General features: G+C 41.9%; 2 protein-coding genes across 3 annotated transcripts in view; both read right to left on the bottom strand.

Moving 5' to 3' along the window:
• The window catches only part of zcchc14 (zinc finger, CCHC domain containing 14), a 39,874-nt gene extending 35,847 nt beyond the window's left edge, over window positions 1-4,027 (bottom strand). For both annotated transcript variants that reach the window (XM_078168194.1, XM_033635954.2), the window contains exon 1: window positions 2,628-4,027. In XM_078168194.1, coding sequence (XP_078024320.1) covers window positions 2,628-3,122 — 495 coding nt within the window. In that variant the 5' untranslated portion in view covers window positions 3,123-4,027. The remainder of the gene's footprint in view (window positions 1-2,627) is intronic.
• Window positions 4,028-6,167: 2,140 nt separating this feature from the next.
• jph3b (junctophilin 3b) overlaps window positions 6,168-17,717 on the bottom strand; it is a 64,575-nt gene continuing 53,025 nt past the window's right edge. Inside the window, exon 6 of the mRNA XM_033635816.2 lies at window positions 6,168-8,705. Within this exon, the coding sequence (XP_033491707.2) occupies window positions 8,625-8,705 (81 nt within the window). The 3' untranslated portion in view covers window positions 6,168-8,624. The remainder of the gene's footprint in view (window positions 8,706-17,717) is intronic.

The following is a 17,717-nucleotide window of genomic DNA, read 5'->3' as shown; positions in this document are numbered from 1 at the left end:
AATGACTTAGAGGATCTTTTTTTTATCACACTATTGGAAATAGGCCTCCATATCAATGAAAAATTCAGAGCGTGTGGAGCGTAGATGGCTGAGCAGCTAACGGTACCAACTCCATAAACAGCACTAAACAACAGCAACAGTGCTGACAGAGCAAACGGTGTTACACAGGGGGAACCGGATGTTGGGCACTACACTTCCGCAATGACGTTATCCTGATATCAGAGGTAAATGCTGTATGAGCACAGTGCAAAGCAGCGGCAATTAGCTAGCTAGTGGGATAAACACATGCACTAACATGCACACGCTGTCAAACCGACTTACCAGAACAAACCACAGAGAAGCTTGGATTACAACACACACAGAGGTAGCATGAACTCATTCTCTGCTCAGGACATCATAACTTCTCTATAACTTTTCAAAGCAAATAGTTGTTTGCTGCGATATTAACGCTTCCAATGTTGCATCAGGGTTCCCACACATTTTGTAGACGTAAATTCAAAACTTTTCAAGGACCAATAATATTTTTTTTTCTTGCCAAACTTGCCTGGTGTTTTTTAAACAGAACAGATGCTTCACTATTCAAACCTAATTTCAGTTAGCTGATATACATGAAGATAGATGGTAGCTACAGATGTCGATAGCTACAGAAAAGAAATCTGTTATCATGTTACGTGACGTGGAAGGATATCTTTCCATGTCTCTTCCTGGTTTTCTGTGACTGTGGGAATCCTGACATTGGATTACAGTGAAAAAATACAGAAAAGAGCATGAAGCATAGGTACTCGTTTTTTTCTCACATTAATTACATAAATTACAGCACTTTATCCTGCATGGTGATTCTACTTATGTTTGGGATCAATAAGCCACCTGAGAGGTCTAACATCTTGTCAATTCCTTATGAACAGAATTCCAAGTAGTCTTATTTGGGAGGGGTAGTACTGTGTAAAAATTACTGTCAACACCAATCACAGATAAAGCTTCTAAAGATCCATTGTAATAACAATGTTTTACAGCTGAGAATCCAAACAGAAACAATCTGTATCAGAAGTTTTTGTAGGGGAAGTCTGATGCATGCCATCAGTTAAATTCCTGTTTCTAAGTAATTCCCATAAAATTAGAGAACTTCATAAGAAATCAGTAATGATAAGTATGCTTTTCTGAGCTGTTAAAGAGGACCAGGGGACCCAAACTTTAGTGGGCAGAACCTGGTTATTTCGGTTGTATCTAAACATTTATGATAAATCCAACAGAGCTTAATATAATTAAAAACTGCAGCTGTGAGCCTTAAAATTATACTTTGTTACGGATGCGTGTCAAAAATGCAAATTCTTCTTTTAGCTTAGTCAACTAAAAAGACTACCTTTTGAATCTGACCTCAGCTGTGGTCAACATTACAAACTCCTGCTGGCTGTCAGCTCTCACCTACAAGCATGTCATTTACTTTGTTCACCACTGACTAACAAATGACTGAGGTCTGCTGTGCTCACAGGCAGCCTGTCATTGACTCAGCCTCACTTGTAATTTGGTGTATAGATAACATGTCACCGTGCTGTACTAATCTGTGACATATTTCTTCTGCCAGCTTTCAGAAAAGCCTGAAATTAGTCTGTGTTTCACCTGCTGCAGTGACTTTTCCTTTCCTCTGAGCGGGTAAGAGCCTCACCTGTGCCCAGGGGCCTGATGGATGGGCGGACGTGGTGATAACTCAGAGCACCAGGCGCTGGTTAACAACGCCCAGTGCTCTGAATTTACGGGACTCTCCTTTCCTGAAGCAGGCACCTTGTCAGAGAGATGAGGATTCATAGCAGGGTAACATCCTGCGGCATGTTCACCGCCCTGTCATCTCACCTGCTTTATGAGCTCTTTCATGTCACTCTTTGTTTGAACAGTGGGTAACCGCATGCTCTCAGTCAGCCATTGATACAACTTTCACTAGTTAGCGTGTTTTGTTTTTTTTAAATGCCATTCACAACCATAAGACAGGACCATGCAACACGAGTACACGCATGAAAAGTCTCTTTCACCATGATTAACCTTTGTCCCCTGATACAGATATGTTTGCATCTGACTGAGGGAATTTAGACGTTAAATTGTGTTTGTGAAAGACAAGTTCTGTCAGCTCATCTAAATGTTGAGAAAGTGGCATTTCCTCTCAAGACATGAAGTCCTGGTACAGTACGGTACAGTGCAGTACAGTATGTACTAGAACATGTTCCGGACCTATCCACCTACACAGAAATTGGCAAGTGATTCAATGTTATAGTCTGTATTTGTGTAGAAGCATCAAAGTTGGGCTGGGCAATATATTGATATTATATTGATATCGATGTATACATTTTGGATACTGTAATATCATATGTGTTTTCTTTTTCTGGTTTTACAGACTGCTTTACAGGAAAGTGATGCAATTTTCGGAACTCACCAGACTATCTGTTCTATTACTTGATTTCACCCACTTGGTCATTATATCCACATTACTGAGGATTATTTATCAAAAATATGACTGAGTAGGTGTTCAGTTGTTTTGCAGTGATAATGTATTCTGTCTGACAGCTGGGCCCCTGCTCCTCACTCCTGGTAACCTTGTGGACTTTCTATTGGCTCCCTGCTTTGAGCATCCCTCTCACCTGCAGGATGTCCTGGATCTGGCTGAGCTGCTGCCTCAGCACCTGCTTCTGGTGGAAGCTGAAGGCCGGGTGGTGAGAGGCCATGGTAAATAACAAAAGAAACTGCTCCTCGGTCCTCCCGTCGTTCAGCGCCAGCCCGTAGTTATTGATCACCGTGTCTATGTGAGTCAGGGTCCGGTACAGGACCCCCGCCGCCTCCCTGTTGTCCGAGCCGAGCAGGGCGAGGGACACCAGCAGCTTGCTGCGCACCACCTCGTCCGTGATGTTCGTGAGGCCCGACAGGTCGGCGGGGTTGTTGGCTTTGATCTCAGCATCCCGGAGGGAGTGGTAGTCCTTGCGGGCCAAGTCCTCCAGGCAGGAGCCGAGGAAGCGGAGCTCGATGGGGACACAGAGGTCCAGAAGGCCGCACAGGAACTCGGCTCTCTGGGCTGAGGTGAGGGAGGAGAACCAGCGGTACACCCCCTCCCTCTGGACACAGCCCCGGCTCTCCACCATCCTCACACATCCACTCACACTGGACTTGAGCTGAATGTTGAGACAATAACTGGGATTAAAATGCCAAACTTTCAACAGAGAGTAAACTTCACAACAAAGGCAGCGCGTCTGTAGGTGTGCGTGCGTAATTGCGCAGGCGCGCGTGGGCAGTGCTAATGTCGAGTGGTCAGAAAGTCAAAATTTGTCAACTTCCACTAAAGTTAGTGACAGACGCTGTGTTACTCCCCACTCTCAGTGCCTGTTTCCACACAGTGCGGCCACAGCAGTGGAATAAAAGAAGTAACAGTTATTTCCTTTGTTGGTGGAGCAGCGGCGGCGGAGCAGCAGGCCTTTCCCAACCACAACCTCACCAAGTCGCCTCACATGTAGCCAAGGTGGTCTGGGTTGTGTTCAGCACGGCAGCCGGGGGTCCCTCCGCCGTGTCCCTCCCCGCCGGTCGGACCGCTGCCCCCCTCTGACGGCACAGAAACACTTCTTGCAGGATGGCAGCGAGGATCAAAACACACCACCCCATTCAAGGAGACACTCAATCATGACTTTTTGATCGGAGAAGACCCGCTCCCCTGTCCCGCAGCGGCACAACAATCCCTTCCTGTAGAGTTGCTCCTCCGTCCTCATGCTTTTCCAGAAACTTGCGCGAGGAAGCCCAGCGACAAAGTCCCAACCGCTAGCAAGACTGTGCTAGGGTTAAAGTTTAAAAACAAACTAGTGGCCTCAAGCTGCTGCTGCCACTGGAAATAACATTACAACACATCCGAGACATTATCTGATAAAACTCCGCTGTGGAGAAAACAACTCACAAACTCTACCGGAGTTTTCACTCGGAGTCCATGAATGAATTTAGTGCAACATGTTGTTCTCCGCTCCCTGCATTCTGCCATGAGTCTTGAAATCAAGAAAAAAAACAGCTGTGTATAACATTAACCCCACTCTGGCAGCAAGACCCGCCCACTGCACGGAAAGACCTCCACTGATTGGCTGCGAGTCCCGTCCGCATGCGAGGCCTCTCTCGTGATTGGCTCAGGGGATATCCGCTGCCCTGCTATTTCACATCTTTTTCTCATGCGCTCATACATATCTCAGCTTTATTACTGGAGCTTTAAAGTGCCAGATACACGTCGTTAAAGCGATGCTACATAATCTATTTAGTATGGTAGTCTCACTACTTAGAAAGTTATGGTCTATGTACCCTACGACTAATTTAGTTATTACTTTAAGTAGCTATTATTATTACTGTTTGAGTTTAGAGGGAAACTGGAAAGTTATTAGGAAGTTCCATAACCTTCATTACTATTATAAATCCAAATATATAAAGATTAAAAAAAATTAAAGACAAGTATTATTACCAGATTTTAGAGTGCCATAAAGAAGAAAAGGCAACCATAAAGCCACAGTGATGAGTGTCAAACGGTAATATAAGGCTATAGAAATATAGTTTTGGAAAGGGATGGCAGCATAGGTGGATTCTGAGACAATATACCCTGGGCACAGACATGCAGAAGGTCCCACCACCTGTCCTCCATAGGAGCAAAACACACAGACGTTGTAGTTTATGCATCTCTCTGTGATTGTTTCACATCTCTTTGTAGTCATTTTGAGTCTCTTTGTAGATGCTTTGCGTCCCTTTGTCGTCTTTTTGTGTCTCTTAGCAGTCATTTTGATGGTCTTTGTAGTTCCTTTGTATCTTTTTGTGGTAATTTTGTGTCTCTTTGTGGTTGTTTAGCCCCTTTTTGTATTTGTAGTATCTGAATGTCTCTTTGCAGTTGTTTTGCATCTCTTTGTCATCTTTTTGTGTATTTCTTCAGTCATTTTGTGTTTCTTTGTGGTCTTTTTGCATCTCTTTGCAATCATTTTGATTCCCTTTGTAGCTGCTTTGGGTCTCTCTGTGGTCATTTTGTGTCTCTTTGTAGTTGTTTAGTCATTGTGAGCATGTGTGTGTCTCTTTGCAGCTGTTTTGCATCTCTTTGTGGTCTTTTTGTCTCTTAGCAGTCATATTGTGTCTCTTTGAAGTTGCTTTGGGACTCTTTGTGGTCATTTGTGTCTCTCTGTGGTTGATTTGCTCCCTTTCATAGTTGTTGTGAGTATCTTAATGTCTTTTTGTTGCCCCCTTTGCATCACTTTATGGTCTTTTTGTGTCTCCTGGTAGTCATTTTGAATCTGTAGTAGTAGTCATTGTGAGTATCGCTGTGTCTCTTTGCAGCTGTTTTATGTTTCTTTAAGGTCTATCAAGCTTGTTTCCTGGTCTTTATGTTGTCATGCCAGAGGGGCCCTGACACTCTCTGGCCCCCTGGGCCTGTTCCCTGTGGCCCATTCAGTAATCCATCCATAGCTGGAAGACGTGGTGATGTGATTTCTAGTCAGCCCAGCTGATGATTTACTAAAACTACTGTATCAAAATACTTTAGGTGCAACATGGCGGCAGCAATGATCCATATTACATCTACAGTAAAATAGTATCTTCATTGTTAACTCACGGATGAGAACCAAGGCCCTCTTATGCCGTTATTATGTAGTTCATACCCAGGACCAGAAGATGGCGGCAGATGTCCATGTTGATACCTGATGCAGCAGCATCCTCTCTGTTGGATGTGGCATTGCATCCATCATGACACCTGGCTGTGCCTGGTCACGCATGATGAAAACGTCACACGCCAAAAAATTATTTTAAAATGTTGATTAAACACAGATGTACTTGATTAAACATTTATAGCCTCATTTTCCCCTCACTGTGCCCTCCTGTGTAGTTCTTCATGTTTCTCCTCTCTCAGTCAATACAGCCGCCCCCCCCCATCCTCACTCTCATTGAGAACATTGGTCTCAAGAGATAAACCCCGCCCCCAACGACAAGCCCCGCCCACCCGCTGACGGAAGAAAATTTAGTTAAGGTTGCTATAGTTACCACACCCCTCCCTCTTAACCAGGCCTGTGCCACTCCCTCTCTGCATCAGGGATGCTGTCTAACACACAGTCACAGACAGAAAAAGTATGAAAACACAACACCGCATCACAAAGACAGAGAAAGATTAAAAACACAGGAGCCGGGAGTCATTTTCTTTCAAACACTTTCATTATTTTCTCCACATAACTCAAAAACAAAACAGAGTAATTCCCAGAAACAGAAAGAAAGAAAGAAAGAAAGAAAGAAAGAAAGAAAGAAAGAAAGAAGAGTCAAACTATAGAGAGAGAGCTTGGCATGCTGTAGCATGCTGCGGACTAACAGGGTGACGCAGGGCATCGTCACCAGGCTGATGGCATACAGCAGAGCTTTTTGAACCTTTTTCAGTCTGGGACTGAAATGAAACGAAAATTACATCGTTCTGCCTCTCGGGGTGCAGGCACATTAGACTGTACTCTTGTAATAATGTGGGGGAAACACCAGAAATGAGCCTACAGCCGAGTTTGAGTTCCAGTCCGTAGTTTGAGAAACGCTGTCGGACAGAAAAACAACAGCGAACCTCCCTGCCTCCTGGAAGTTGTTACCGATGGCAATAGGCTCTGCCATCCCATCCAATCACGTGGAAGGAGCAGGATGCACACACATGTTCACACAGTCCGATGAGCATTCATGTGCACATATGCAAACAAACACAGAGGCTGGTCTGCCAGATGGGTTTGAGACACACATACCCAGTTACTATAAAACATAATTAAATTATGACTGGTGTTTGTGTCTGTTTGTTTGTCATAGAGGGTTTAGGATGATTGGAGAAGAAGCTGAGGAAAGGAGGCTGTAAATCCTGACCTTGATCCTGCCCACTGCTTGCTACTACACTACAACAGATTTGCATCATTTCCAGTTTGTTCCTATCAGGCTGCTCCGAGTATCACTTAGCCTAACATCGAGGTTTCACTTTGTTTCATTTAACCCAGAAAAGATCAATAACAGAAATTTTGACTCTGCTGTTTTATCCCAGCTTCATGATCAGTATCAAATAGGCTTCTCTCCAGACACTGCTCCTATCAAAACTTAACATGTCGCATGTGCTTCTGAAGCTTTTTATGCTTTCAGATCCAATGCACAACTAAGATATTACAGTACATATGCATGCATTGTTGTACTTTTATCGATTGCGCTACAAAAGCAAGGCAGGTGGCGACTAGTATTTTTTTCAGACATCTTGCAAGTATAGTATAAAAGATGTTGTTGTTGTCATCAGGTTATGTTTTGAGAGAAGCAGTGGGAGACACTGATTTATCAATATGATATTGTCTTTAAAACTGTAGTTCTGGTGTTACACATACAGGCTCTGCTTCACTGAATGCAGTATTTCCTCTAAATACCTCAGCTAGTGGTACAGTAGGTGCAGGGCTTTGCCAAGGACAGTCTGTCTTGAACTACCACCAACTCAGAGGAAGCTCCATCCTCTGACTGGTGTGTGTGGAGGTGGGAGAGAGTAGGAGGGAGAGATGGAGAGAGCACAGCTGTCAGCTGATGCTAGTAGGCTAGATGTGGATGAGCGGTGACTGCGTTCTCATGAGATGCTCTGGTAAAGTTCATGAACAGCGTGAAAGGCCACTGAGCTACTTGGAGAGCACACGCACATAAATACATACACACACATGAAGACATGCCGTCTTGATGCAGTCGCAAACACGCTCACATTCTGCACAAAAAACATGTACACTGCAAACATACTGTAAATACAGTATGCAGAGACGCACACACGCATGCACACACACAAAATTCTCACTCTCAGCATGAGATGAAGAATGAGAGGAGACAGACATCAGAGCAAGGACGAATGAATGAGAGGAATGGGGTAAAAGCAATGAGTGTGTGAGTGTGTGTGCTTGGACAGGGAGCCATCAACCATGTATACAGCCAGCTCACACACACACACACACACACACACACACATTAACACACACCCTGTACCATCAGTAACAACACCAGGACAGGAGGAGGAACCAAAAGGCAGGAGTTATATAAAGAGGGGTGGAGGGTTACAAAATAAAGAATATATCCATCAACATATTGTACATGAGAGAAAATGTTAATAAATAAATTATAAGTTACAAATCTGTTGAAAACTATGATTTGAAGATGAAAAAGTCTGTCTTGTCAGTCCTGTCTGCAGACAGTGGAAGCAGACATCTCGCTGTAATGCCAGCTGCAGCTCTCGTGGCCTGGGGATCAGACCGGTACAGCCCATTTGAGTCTGTATGTGAACTGTTGAAGCTCACTTAAGTCCAGTTTCTGGACTATATAATCTCCCTGTGGTCCAGTTACCTGGACTGGTTCACCCCCTCTTTCATCCACTTCTTTGGGCTACACACTTCGGCATCTCTCTCCAGACGACTGGGGAGAGCGTAGCCGAGGTTAGCCCGGGTTAGCCACCTTTAGCCCAAATATTGGTGGAGCCCTCCTTGGTCCTCGTCTTCCCTCGGCCGGTTGCGGTCCTCCCACCAGGAACACGAAGGGGTGGCAGATTGGTCGTAATACTCATATGAATTTATAGTTGTTGTAGCATAGATAGGCTGACTCTGAAAGCGGTGCTGTCTTTAAATAAAAAAGTGGATAAACAAAATAGCCACTCCAATGTTGAGCAGAATCACCATGACAACCAGGATAGAGCTGTAGGCCTGCGTGGGAGAGAGAGAGAGAGAGAAAGAGAGAAAAGGCGAGAGTGTCAATAATCAGGACACACACTCAGAGCTCACACACAAGGCTGTTTTCATACAGACAGTATATCTAACCTGCTAAGACATACAAATGTGCGCAGTCATTTATATTCATCCATTTACCTTTTAACCAAAGCAATGCAGAAAGGCCTAGACATTTCTTATTACCACAGTTGGTCATTATTATGTCAATAAAGTAAAGGGGAACACACACCTAATAACCAACCAGTGGTTTTATATATATATATATAGGTAGTGAGGTGCTGTGAGTAAACACTAAAGGGGACCTATTATGCTTATTTTCAGGTTGATACTTGTATTTGATGTTTCTGCTACATGTTTTAATAGTTAAAAACACTTTATTAACCTCATTCTGTCTTTGCTGGAAAACCTGTGTTCACATCTGTCTGTCTCTTTAAACCCCCCTTTCAAAAAAGCCCAGTCTGCTCTGATTGGTCAGTATTTCCAGGTCTTCTGTATCTCTCTGCACCATCATTGCAGCCGGGTAATGACTATAACGGAGAATAGCGGTATGTTCTACCCTACAAAATCCCCAATAAAAGGTTTTAAACACAAGCGGACATGTTCCAGGAGAAATTTGATCCAAACTGGGGAGAATTAACAACATCTGCAACCAAATTTACATGTTTCCCTGATGTTAGCATGTAGCTACATTCAGCAGTGTAGGCTATGTAATCTAAACACTTGCAGCATGCCTGGAGCAGATGACTATATTAAGAGATCCATCACACTATGACATCATACTGTAGCCACAGTAAAAAAAAACAACCTGTTGGACACTTAGGGCTCTAGTTTCCCGGCGTGGCGCAGGGTGGCGCAGTGTGGCGAACCCCGCGCAGAGCTAGTTTCAAGCAGCGCAACCCGAGGAGCGCTCAGTTTGGTAGTTTGGCAGCCCGAGGTGTGCCGAGATGGGTGTGGCGGCGCAGCGGGGGAGGGGTGTTGACAGATCCAGCTTGGCGCTGTGACAGTTTCGTGCCAAAAGGCTTCGCCAAAGGTGCGCTAAAAGCTCGCCAGCTGACACCAGGTCTACTGTCAGCGCAGGCAGAGCGTAGCCGGTGTAAGCCGAAGTTTCGCTGACCGGCGGACAGTGCGCACACGTCACCAAAACCTCACAGGCAGGTTTCCAGAATATCAGGCACATCAACAATAAAATAAATACCCACAAAAACCACTACTCAATGCAACTATCTGCAATCAGCACAAAAATGTATCTCTATATAGACTGTCTCGTCACATCTGATGTCAGATCAAAGGGGATTGGCACCATTTGGCACGTTTGGCACGCGTAATGGAAACCCAACCTGATTTGATTAACACAGCTGCAAACTGAGTTCACATCCCTCTCAGCCAACCACAAACAGCCACAGCATCAGATAAGGAGTATATATTCAGCATCTGTCATCTTAGAAAAGTTAAAAGAAAAGAAACAGAGTGAGACTGTGAGAGAGAAAGAGAGTGCGCACGCGTGCATGAGAGAAATGCAACATTGATTTACAATTGTGGTGACCTCCTCCCAGGCCACCTTTGCATCATCAGCCTGCGGAGGTCTGCTCGCAGTTCCGTATATTCAGACACTGCGAGCAGACCTCCCGGACCAAAACATAAGTTTCCTCCTGGGAGAAGTTTGGCCGTCTGACACTGCTGCTCTCTTTTGCCATGGCGAATTGAGTAAACTCTCATTACACCTTCGCGCGGCGCATTTAAGGGCGAGGAGAGGGGCTCATTTGATTGGTGTGTGTGTAAAATCCACTCCACGCCTTCTCTCCTCCCTCTTTCCGACTTGCGCAGGTAGGCGGGACGGAGGTGGGACAGACAAGTAGCTGCGCCAGCGCGCATGGTGTGCCAAACTTGCAAAATCCGCCTGGCCACACCCAGTTGGCGAAGCGCAGGTGCGCTGCGCCTCCACCTCGCCCGGTCTGCGAAACTAGAGCCCATAAAGTTCAGAACAGTAGAAAGACTCTCAGGGATTACTTCTACATATGTTTATGCCCTTATGTGAAACTTTGGCCATGCTAATATGAACATGCTTCACCATAACACTACATATAAGGTCCCCTTTAACAGTTTAAAGGACCAAACTCCAGTTTTTCACATAAAGATTGATGATTCCCCCCTACTTTATCAACGTATTCCTACAAAGTCATTGGTAATAAGAGGATTTTTGTGTGTGTTGAAATAATGTCATACTTTTAACATCACGTTATCGGTCCTTGCATAACTGCATGCACATCAATCATCCCACTGCTGTCGGGTGAATTCTAGTAACTGTCACCTCCTCTGATGGGGGCTCTTTTAGTGATTTAGAAAATCCTACAGCTCTGGGGTTTATAAAATCTTAAAAAAAAAGAATCTAAAACTTAAACACTTGGGTGTCAAGTTAAATACAATTCTCTCACACTGTGAAGATGTAAGCTTTTCACCTGACAGCAGCAACATTTCCCTATGTTGCATAAATGTTGATATTGGCTTTAGTGTTGCTGTGTGATGCTGAAAACTAATAGAATAGAAATTTTCTTATGAGTTAATGTCAGCCACAGTGTGGCTGATGTTCTCATCAGATATGTTGAGAAAACCATCCTCTTTTTCAATTACTGGATATACCCACAGATCAGCCTGATTATTCTCTGTCTAGCCTAAAATGCCTTTAGAAATAACAAGTAGGTTAGTAAGTAAGTAAAACTTTATTTATGAAGCACATTTCAAAACCAGGGTTGTGAAGTCCTTCACAGTTATAAAAATAACAATAAAAAGCATTTCCTCCTAATTCAAAATAATTGAAGAATAAGAACAAATCAGGGTAAGCAACCTGATATATATGTGATCAGTTCCCATCGTTAATAGGATGAAACCCAATTGTGTGATGCCACATCTTTTGAATTCAATCCTAAATTTTACAGAACATCAGTGTAGTAAAGCCAGCACCAGGTCCATGTGGGAAGGCTGTGATGTCATTGTTGGTAGTGCTACAGCTCCTTGGCTTAAACAAGAATACAATGGATTGCTATAGTCCAGACGTTATGATACAAAACAATGTTTTTCGAGCTGTTTGACAGATAAATGGGAATATCTTGGCAATCTGTGACTGAATAACCAACTGAAGGTGTCTGAGTTAGAAGCCAAGGAACCTCTGTGACAACCTTAGTTTTGTGATTTAACTGCAGGAAACTATGAGGCTCTCATTTCATGAAAATTAGCTAAAATAGTCAAATTAAACAATTGCCCTAGTTTTACAAATACATTAAGATGGACATCATTGGCATAGCAATAACAAAGACAAATATTGATGGATATTGTGCCCTAAAAAGAGCATATAGAGGGAGAATAGGAGAAGTCCCAGGACTGGGCCTTGAGGAACTCCACAGATCAGTGGGACACAATTACCAATGGATACAAAGCAATTAGATAAATACAAAGCAAACTATGTCAACCTACTTTCTTAGACAATCTGATATAACTAAACAGATTTAGTTTTCACTTTACCACTGTTTCTAGATATCTGGTTTATATTGTTTTGTTGGTTTGTGGAAACATGACATAATACCAAGCTTAAAAATATGTCAAGAAAATTAAACAAATTTTAATGTTATTAAATATTTGTAGCATCTTTGCAGGACATGGAGATAAGACCCAGCAGCAATGATGATGCATATACGCAGTGAAATGATGAAGGAGCAATTTGCATCTTAAGATAAATAATACGTGTTGATCCCACAGGGAGGCCCACCTTCTCTGACAGAGGGAGGTCAAAGGGCGAACTCGGCTGCAGAACAGCAGCCTGGAGCTGGCGGGGAGTCACTGTCTTGCTCAGTGACACTTAAACAGATGCTTGCTGACAACCTGGGTCGTGTGGGTGAAGGCCAGTCTTTCTGACCACCTGTCCACTCTGGGTAAATATGTTAAAGTGAGTCTAGTATATTCACTGACATTCTCACCGATGCAGCAGTTTTTCTTCATAGCCCACAAAGAATCCCTCATACATAATGAAAATAAAACATCTTTTAAAAGTATTTACATGAAGAGTATTTTGGTCTTATCGGAGGATTTACCCGAAGAGGAGGCACAGAACACCTATGTTTTTAATTAAGTCTACCTCTGAAATAATATTAACAATAGTTGCAATGGGAGAGGGAAAATGGGACTCTGAGTAACCATGCACGCTGATACCAAGCAACATTAGTGCAACATTGTTTTAAATGAATTTGTCCAGAGTGGCTGCTAACAAGGTTTCTGCTGATCAATCCGGTGACAGGCTTATCACAGATCTGTGTCATAGATAATTACCAGAGCAGGTGGATGAAATCCTCTGATCATTAGCCTTTTTTCTTTACCTCTACTCAGTGAGAAAATGTGTTCATTTTTGTTTATTTAAAAATAGTCCATGCACTATAGTCCAATTCCTGACTTTGAATAATTTGATTATTTTTCAGTCTAATTATTTCATTTGTGCTGATGGAGGATAACCATTCACAATTAGGATTTTCAGTGAGTAAATCCAATGGAAACTGGCCTCCAGTAAACTAAAAGTCTTAATGAATAGAAGTCACTGGGGTCCACATTTAACAACAAAACTATATCAAAACATCAATTTACAAACTCTCACACAACTCATGCAGTATAATCCAAGTCTCATTTTTCTAGCCATATGCTCAGTACTTCCCAAACACATGCATTTTCACTTAAACCTTACCATGAAAAACTGAACTGAAAGTAAAAACTATCTACACTCTCTTACCTTCCAAGAAGATTCCATTAACAAATACATTCATTTTATCATGTTAAACACAGGAGCTGCTGGTCTATTGCTGCCTCAATCAGTACTTTCTTTGCATTATTTTGTGACTTTGGTGAATCCAAACTAATCCTTTAAAACACCAAAGTCACATAGTAACACAAACAAACTAACTGATGGAGGCAGTGGTAGATTAGCAGCTTCCATGATCAACAAGCTAAAATTACTGTTTTTTCCAATGGACTCCGGCTTTGAAAAGAGCATAGATAAGTGTCACTTTCAGTTCAGTATTATATGCTAAGGTTTAAGTGAAAATGCATGTGTTTGGGAAGTACTGAGCACATGACTGAATAAATGAGACTTGGATTATACTGCATGAGTTGTGTACGAGTTTGTTAATGGCTATTTTGATATAGTTTTGCTGTTGTTAAATGGGACATATATGACTTTAACTCATAAGAACTTTCTCCGTTTTTGGATTCTTTGTTCACTGGTGACATGCAAGAATAATTATGTTTTCTTGAGAAATTATGTGTAACATGGGTGATAAATTGATATAAGAATGGTAATTTGGTGGGTGAAGTATTCCTTTAACCAAAAAGTGGGACATGCTTGAAAATACACGTATTTGCTTAAAAAAAAAAGATACTGACATATTAATCACTGTGCTTTAGATTTTTCAGACCTTTGGGCAGAGCCAAGCTAGCTGTTTCACCCTTTTTCAAGTCTTAACACTAAGTTAAGATAAATGCTGCTGGTTGTAGTGTCATGTTAGCATAAAGATCTGATCTAAGTTTCTGCTAGAAATATAATAAATGTATTTCTCAAAATGTTGAGCAATTGCTTTAAGAATTTTGCACATTCAACTCAAGAAAGACTCAAGAAAGAAAACTGAGTTTTGTCAAAAAAAAATGTACAGATTCCACACAAATTTCAAAAGTACATTGTTTTTTCCTTCCAATTTTTTTGGGAAAAAACTGAGGAAAAATAGTTGAGAAATAAAGCGATGGCATGCCACTTTTCACATAAATTATTGCATGAACCCCCTTTTTTTCACTTAATTCTCTTTTAAAGGAATTGTATTGTATTGGAGGTGTAGCAATTTAGGTTGATGAATCTTAAGCAAATCTCCAACTGCATTTTATACATGTTATTGTTTATCTGTAATAAGTGACAGTACTTGCAATGTATTTCTGAGTCATTTTATTTTACTCTTTCAGTGACTGGTATAGCACTTTGAAATCAGTATGTCTTTTATTACTTCAGTCCTCAAGTATGACTAAAGGACCGTGCAGCACCAGAAATGCTGAACTCACAACCTATTTTTTAACTACTATTTACTTTTCAAAAACACCTCAGCAGAGACGTTTTTTTCTTAATCTTTGTGGTTTAAAATCATAAAAACCGCACAGAGCACAGAGCAGTACTCCTCAGAGATAACAAAGATCAGGTTAAGTATAATCATGGTACAAAAAGTGTGAGCCCCTCTTTGCCATTCTTTTCCCTTTGCTTAAAAGCACTTTGCTGTCTTCAAAAGAGAAATGCAGCTTAATCTCACCACCAGCTCCCTTGACCCTGCCGAACACTTTTCATAACAGAATGCTTATTATCCTGAGGATGAAGTGCTGGCAAAGAACAAGTCATTTTCCTGCTTCCTGGCATCTTCCCCTGGCACCGAGAGCTGCCACTGTGAAACATCTCTTACAGAAAAGTAAGATGTGTCCTTTAGGCCAACTTTAAACAATTATGCAGTAAAATCACTAGAAAGACCGTTTTTAACATTTATCTTTACCTTAATGCTTCACCAAGTGATATTTTTATATCAATAACTAATCAAATGACTATATGTAATGCGAAAATGGTCGTTCACAGTGACTAGCACCATGAAAATGATCTGCAGAGCTTTTCATTTGGCTAATCTTTAGTCTTAATACCCACAAATTTAATTTTGTTCAGTTTTACCACTCTTATCAACCCCTACAGTACTTACAGCAGCAGCAGCAGCAGCAGCAGGCAGCTGTTTTCAGCAAACAAACTATAATAAACCCACTGTACTCTACCTGCCCAGCACCAAATGACAGACAAAATTAGAAGCTAGCAGATAAGGAGCTTGGAGGCCAGAACAGAGCTGAGAGTAGGGTGAATACTGGACTTTAGGTGGCCAGAACCCAGATGAAATGAATGCTAATGTTGCTCCATGTTTGTTGAATGTGTAAATAGGCAACTCTTTGTTAGCACATTACCTTGTTTTTGTCTTAGCTTGTTTTAGTTGACCTGAAGTGCAAACCTTGATAACACAGCTGGGTGTGTCATATTCTGGACACTGGAAAGAGAGGACGAAGTCTTGCATGGAATACTCTTCTACATCTCCTTATTATTAATAGTTGGCCCATGCTTCTTTTTTTTATTTATAAAAACAAATATCTGCAACTGATAACAGCTCACAGGTAATTAATGCAATCGGTCATCTTGCTTCTACTGTTTAATTCTGTTGTGCACTGTGTAATGCCCTCTGGTAATGACAGATCCTTGATTACAATTGCTCTGCTCACAAATGGTGGAGATGCGAGCTGGTTCACAATAGCAACAAGGTTACAAGAATCTCGAGTGGAACCACTTAAAGAACCAAAGCTAATTTTATAAAACAAAAAGGGTATTAGTGACCACTATTTTGCTAATATTGAAGTGTGGGATGCCTCAAGGCTACAATCTAGTACCACTGTTTTTCAGACTTTAAATGCAACCACTAAAAATATTACCAGTGAACAGAAAATTGATTTTCATTGCCCTATAGACCATTTACAGATATCAAACAATGCAGTGCAGGTCTGGGATGAGATGCAAACCCTGGTCTCCTCCATGATAATGATGCAACACCACCACCCACCATCCTGCTTTTTAAAATATATAAAGATATTTTATTGTTTTCTAAATATTTACAGCACAGGCTCAGAGAAAGATGTTGTGCAGTGCACTGAAATCCTTGAAAAACATCAGGCCCAAGCTAGTAACCTCGGTCTGATTTTTGATCCACATTTGAATTTTGATGCTCACATATAAAATACCACCAGCACTGCCTTTTATCATCTTAGAAAATACTGAAAAAGTACAGCCACATCTCTCCTACAAAGATACCAACAAGCCTATGCGTGCTTACCACTAGCAGGCATGCTTTCTTTTGTGGCCCACCTAAGAAAGCTTTACATAAACTGCAGCCCAGCCAAAATGCAGCAGCATGTGTGCTGACCACAGTCAGCAGGAGAGGACATATTATGTGTAGATATTCTGTTTTAAAGTCTCTTTGATTGTGGATTCTTCTTTGTACATTTTAATATTCTACTCTTGGTTTTCAAATCACTCACTGGAGTGGTGACTGATTACATGTGAAATACGCTTTAAAGAAGGGGCCCTGCTAAATCTGCTCCTTTGTTCAGCACTGGCTTTTAAGTTGTCCCATGATTTATAAGAACAACAGAGAAGCAGGTTTTTGTGTCTGTCTGGGGCCGATGGCATCACAATCTGTTGGAAAGCAAAATCTTAAGATGTTATTTTTAGCTCATAGTTACTGGTTTATCCACTAACCTGTTCCTTCATATTTAATGTCATTTTATTTCTTCACTTTCAAGATCTCTTTGTCATCATGTTAGTTTTTGTTATTGAGGGCCATGAAAGGCTCGGTCGTCTGGGGACACATCTTACTGAGGTGTTGTTCCTGTAAATATGAGCCTTTGGGATGCACAGAGGTTCATTTCTGTGTTCCATGATGACGACTGGTTGATGTCTTTTAGTGGACACAGAGGTGCAGTGCTATTTTGGTACAGAGATTCCATACTGGATACAGTCAGAGTAAGCATCTCTTTTTTGTTTCTATGTAATGTACTTTTGTATTGCAAAAAGCACCATATCAATAAAGTTTGATTGATTGATTGATTGATTGATTGATTAACAAAAAGAGGTCCTTTGTGTGTGTGTGTGTGTGTGTGTGTGTGTGTTCATGCGCGCTCACGTCTGTGTCAGAGCAGCCCCATTGTTCCCATGGTGTTCGCAGTGTTCCCTGTGTGTATTTATCAGAGTGTGATAGTATCTGTGTATGCTATGAACCTGTCTTACACAAATCTCACTTGCTTCTCTGCGGCTGCAAACACACACACACACACACACACACACACACAAGCACACACACATACACCCCACCTCCAACCACCCCCCGCCCCCCTGTCACT

Source organism: Epinephelus lanceolatus, chromosome 5 (assembly GCF_041903045.1).
Source record: "Epinephelus lanceolatus isolate andai-2023 chromosome 5, ASM4190304v1, whole genome shotgun sequence".
NCBI lineage: Eukaryota > Metazoa > Chordata > Actinopteri > Perciformes > Serranidae > Epinephelus > Epinephelus lanceolatus.
This window is presented reverse-complemented; position numbering and strand designations above follow the sequence as displayed.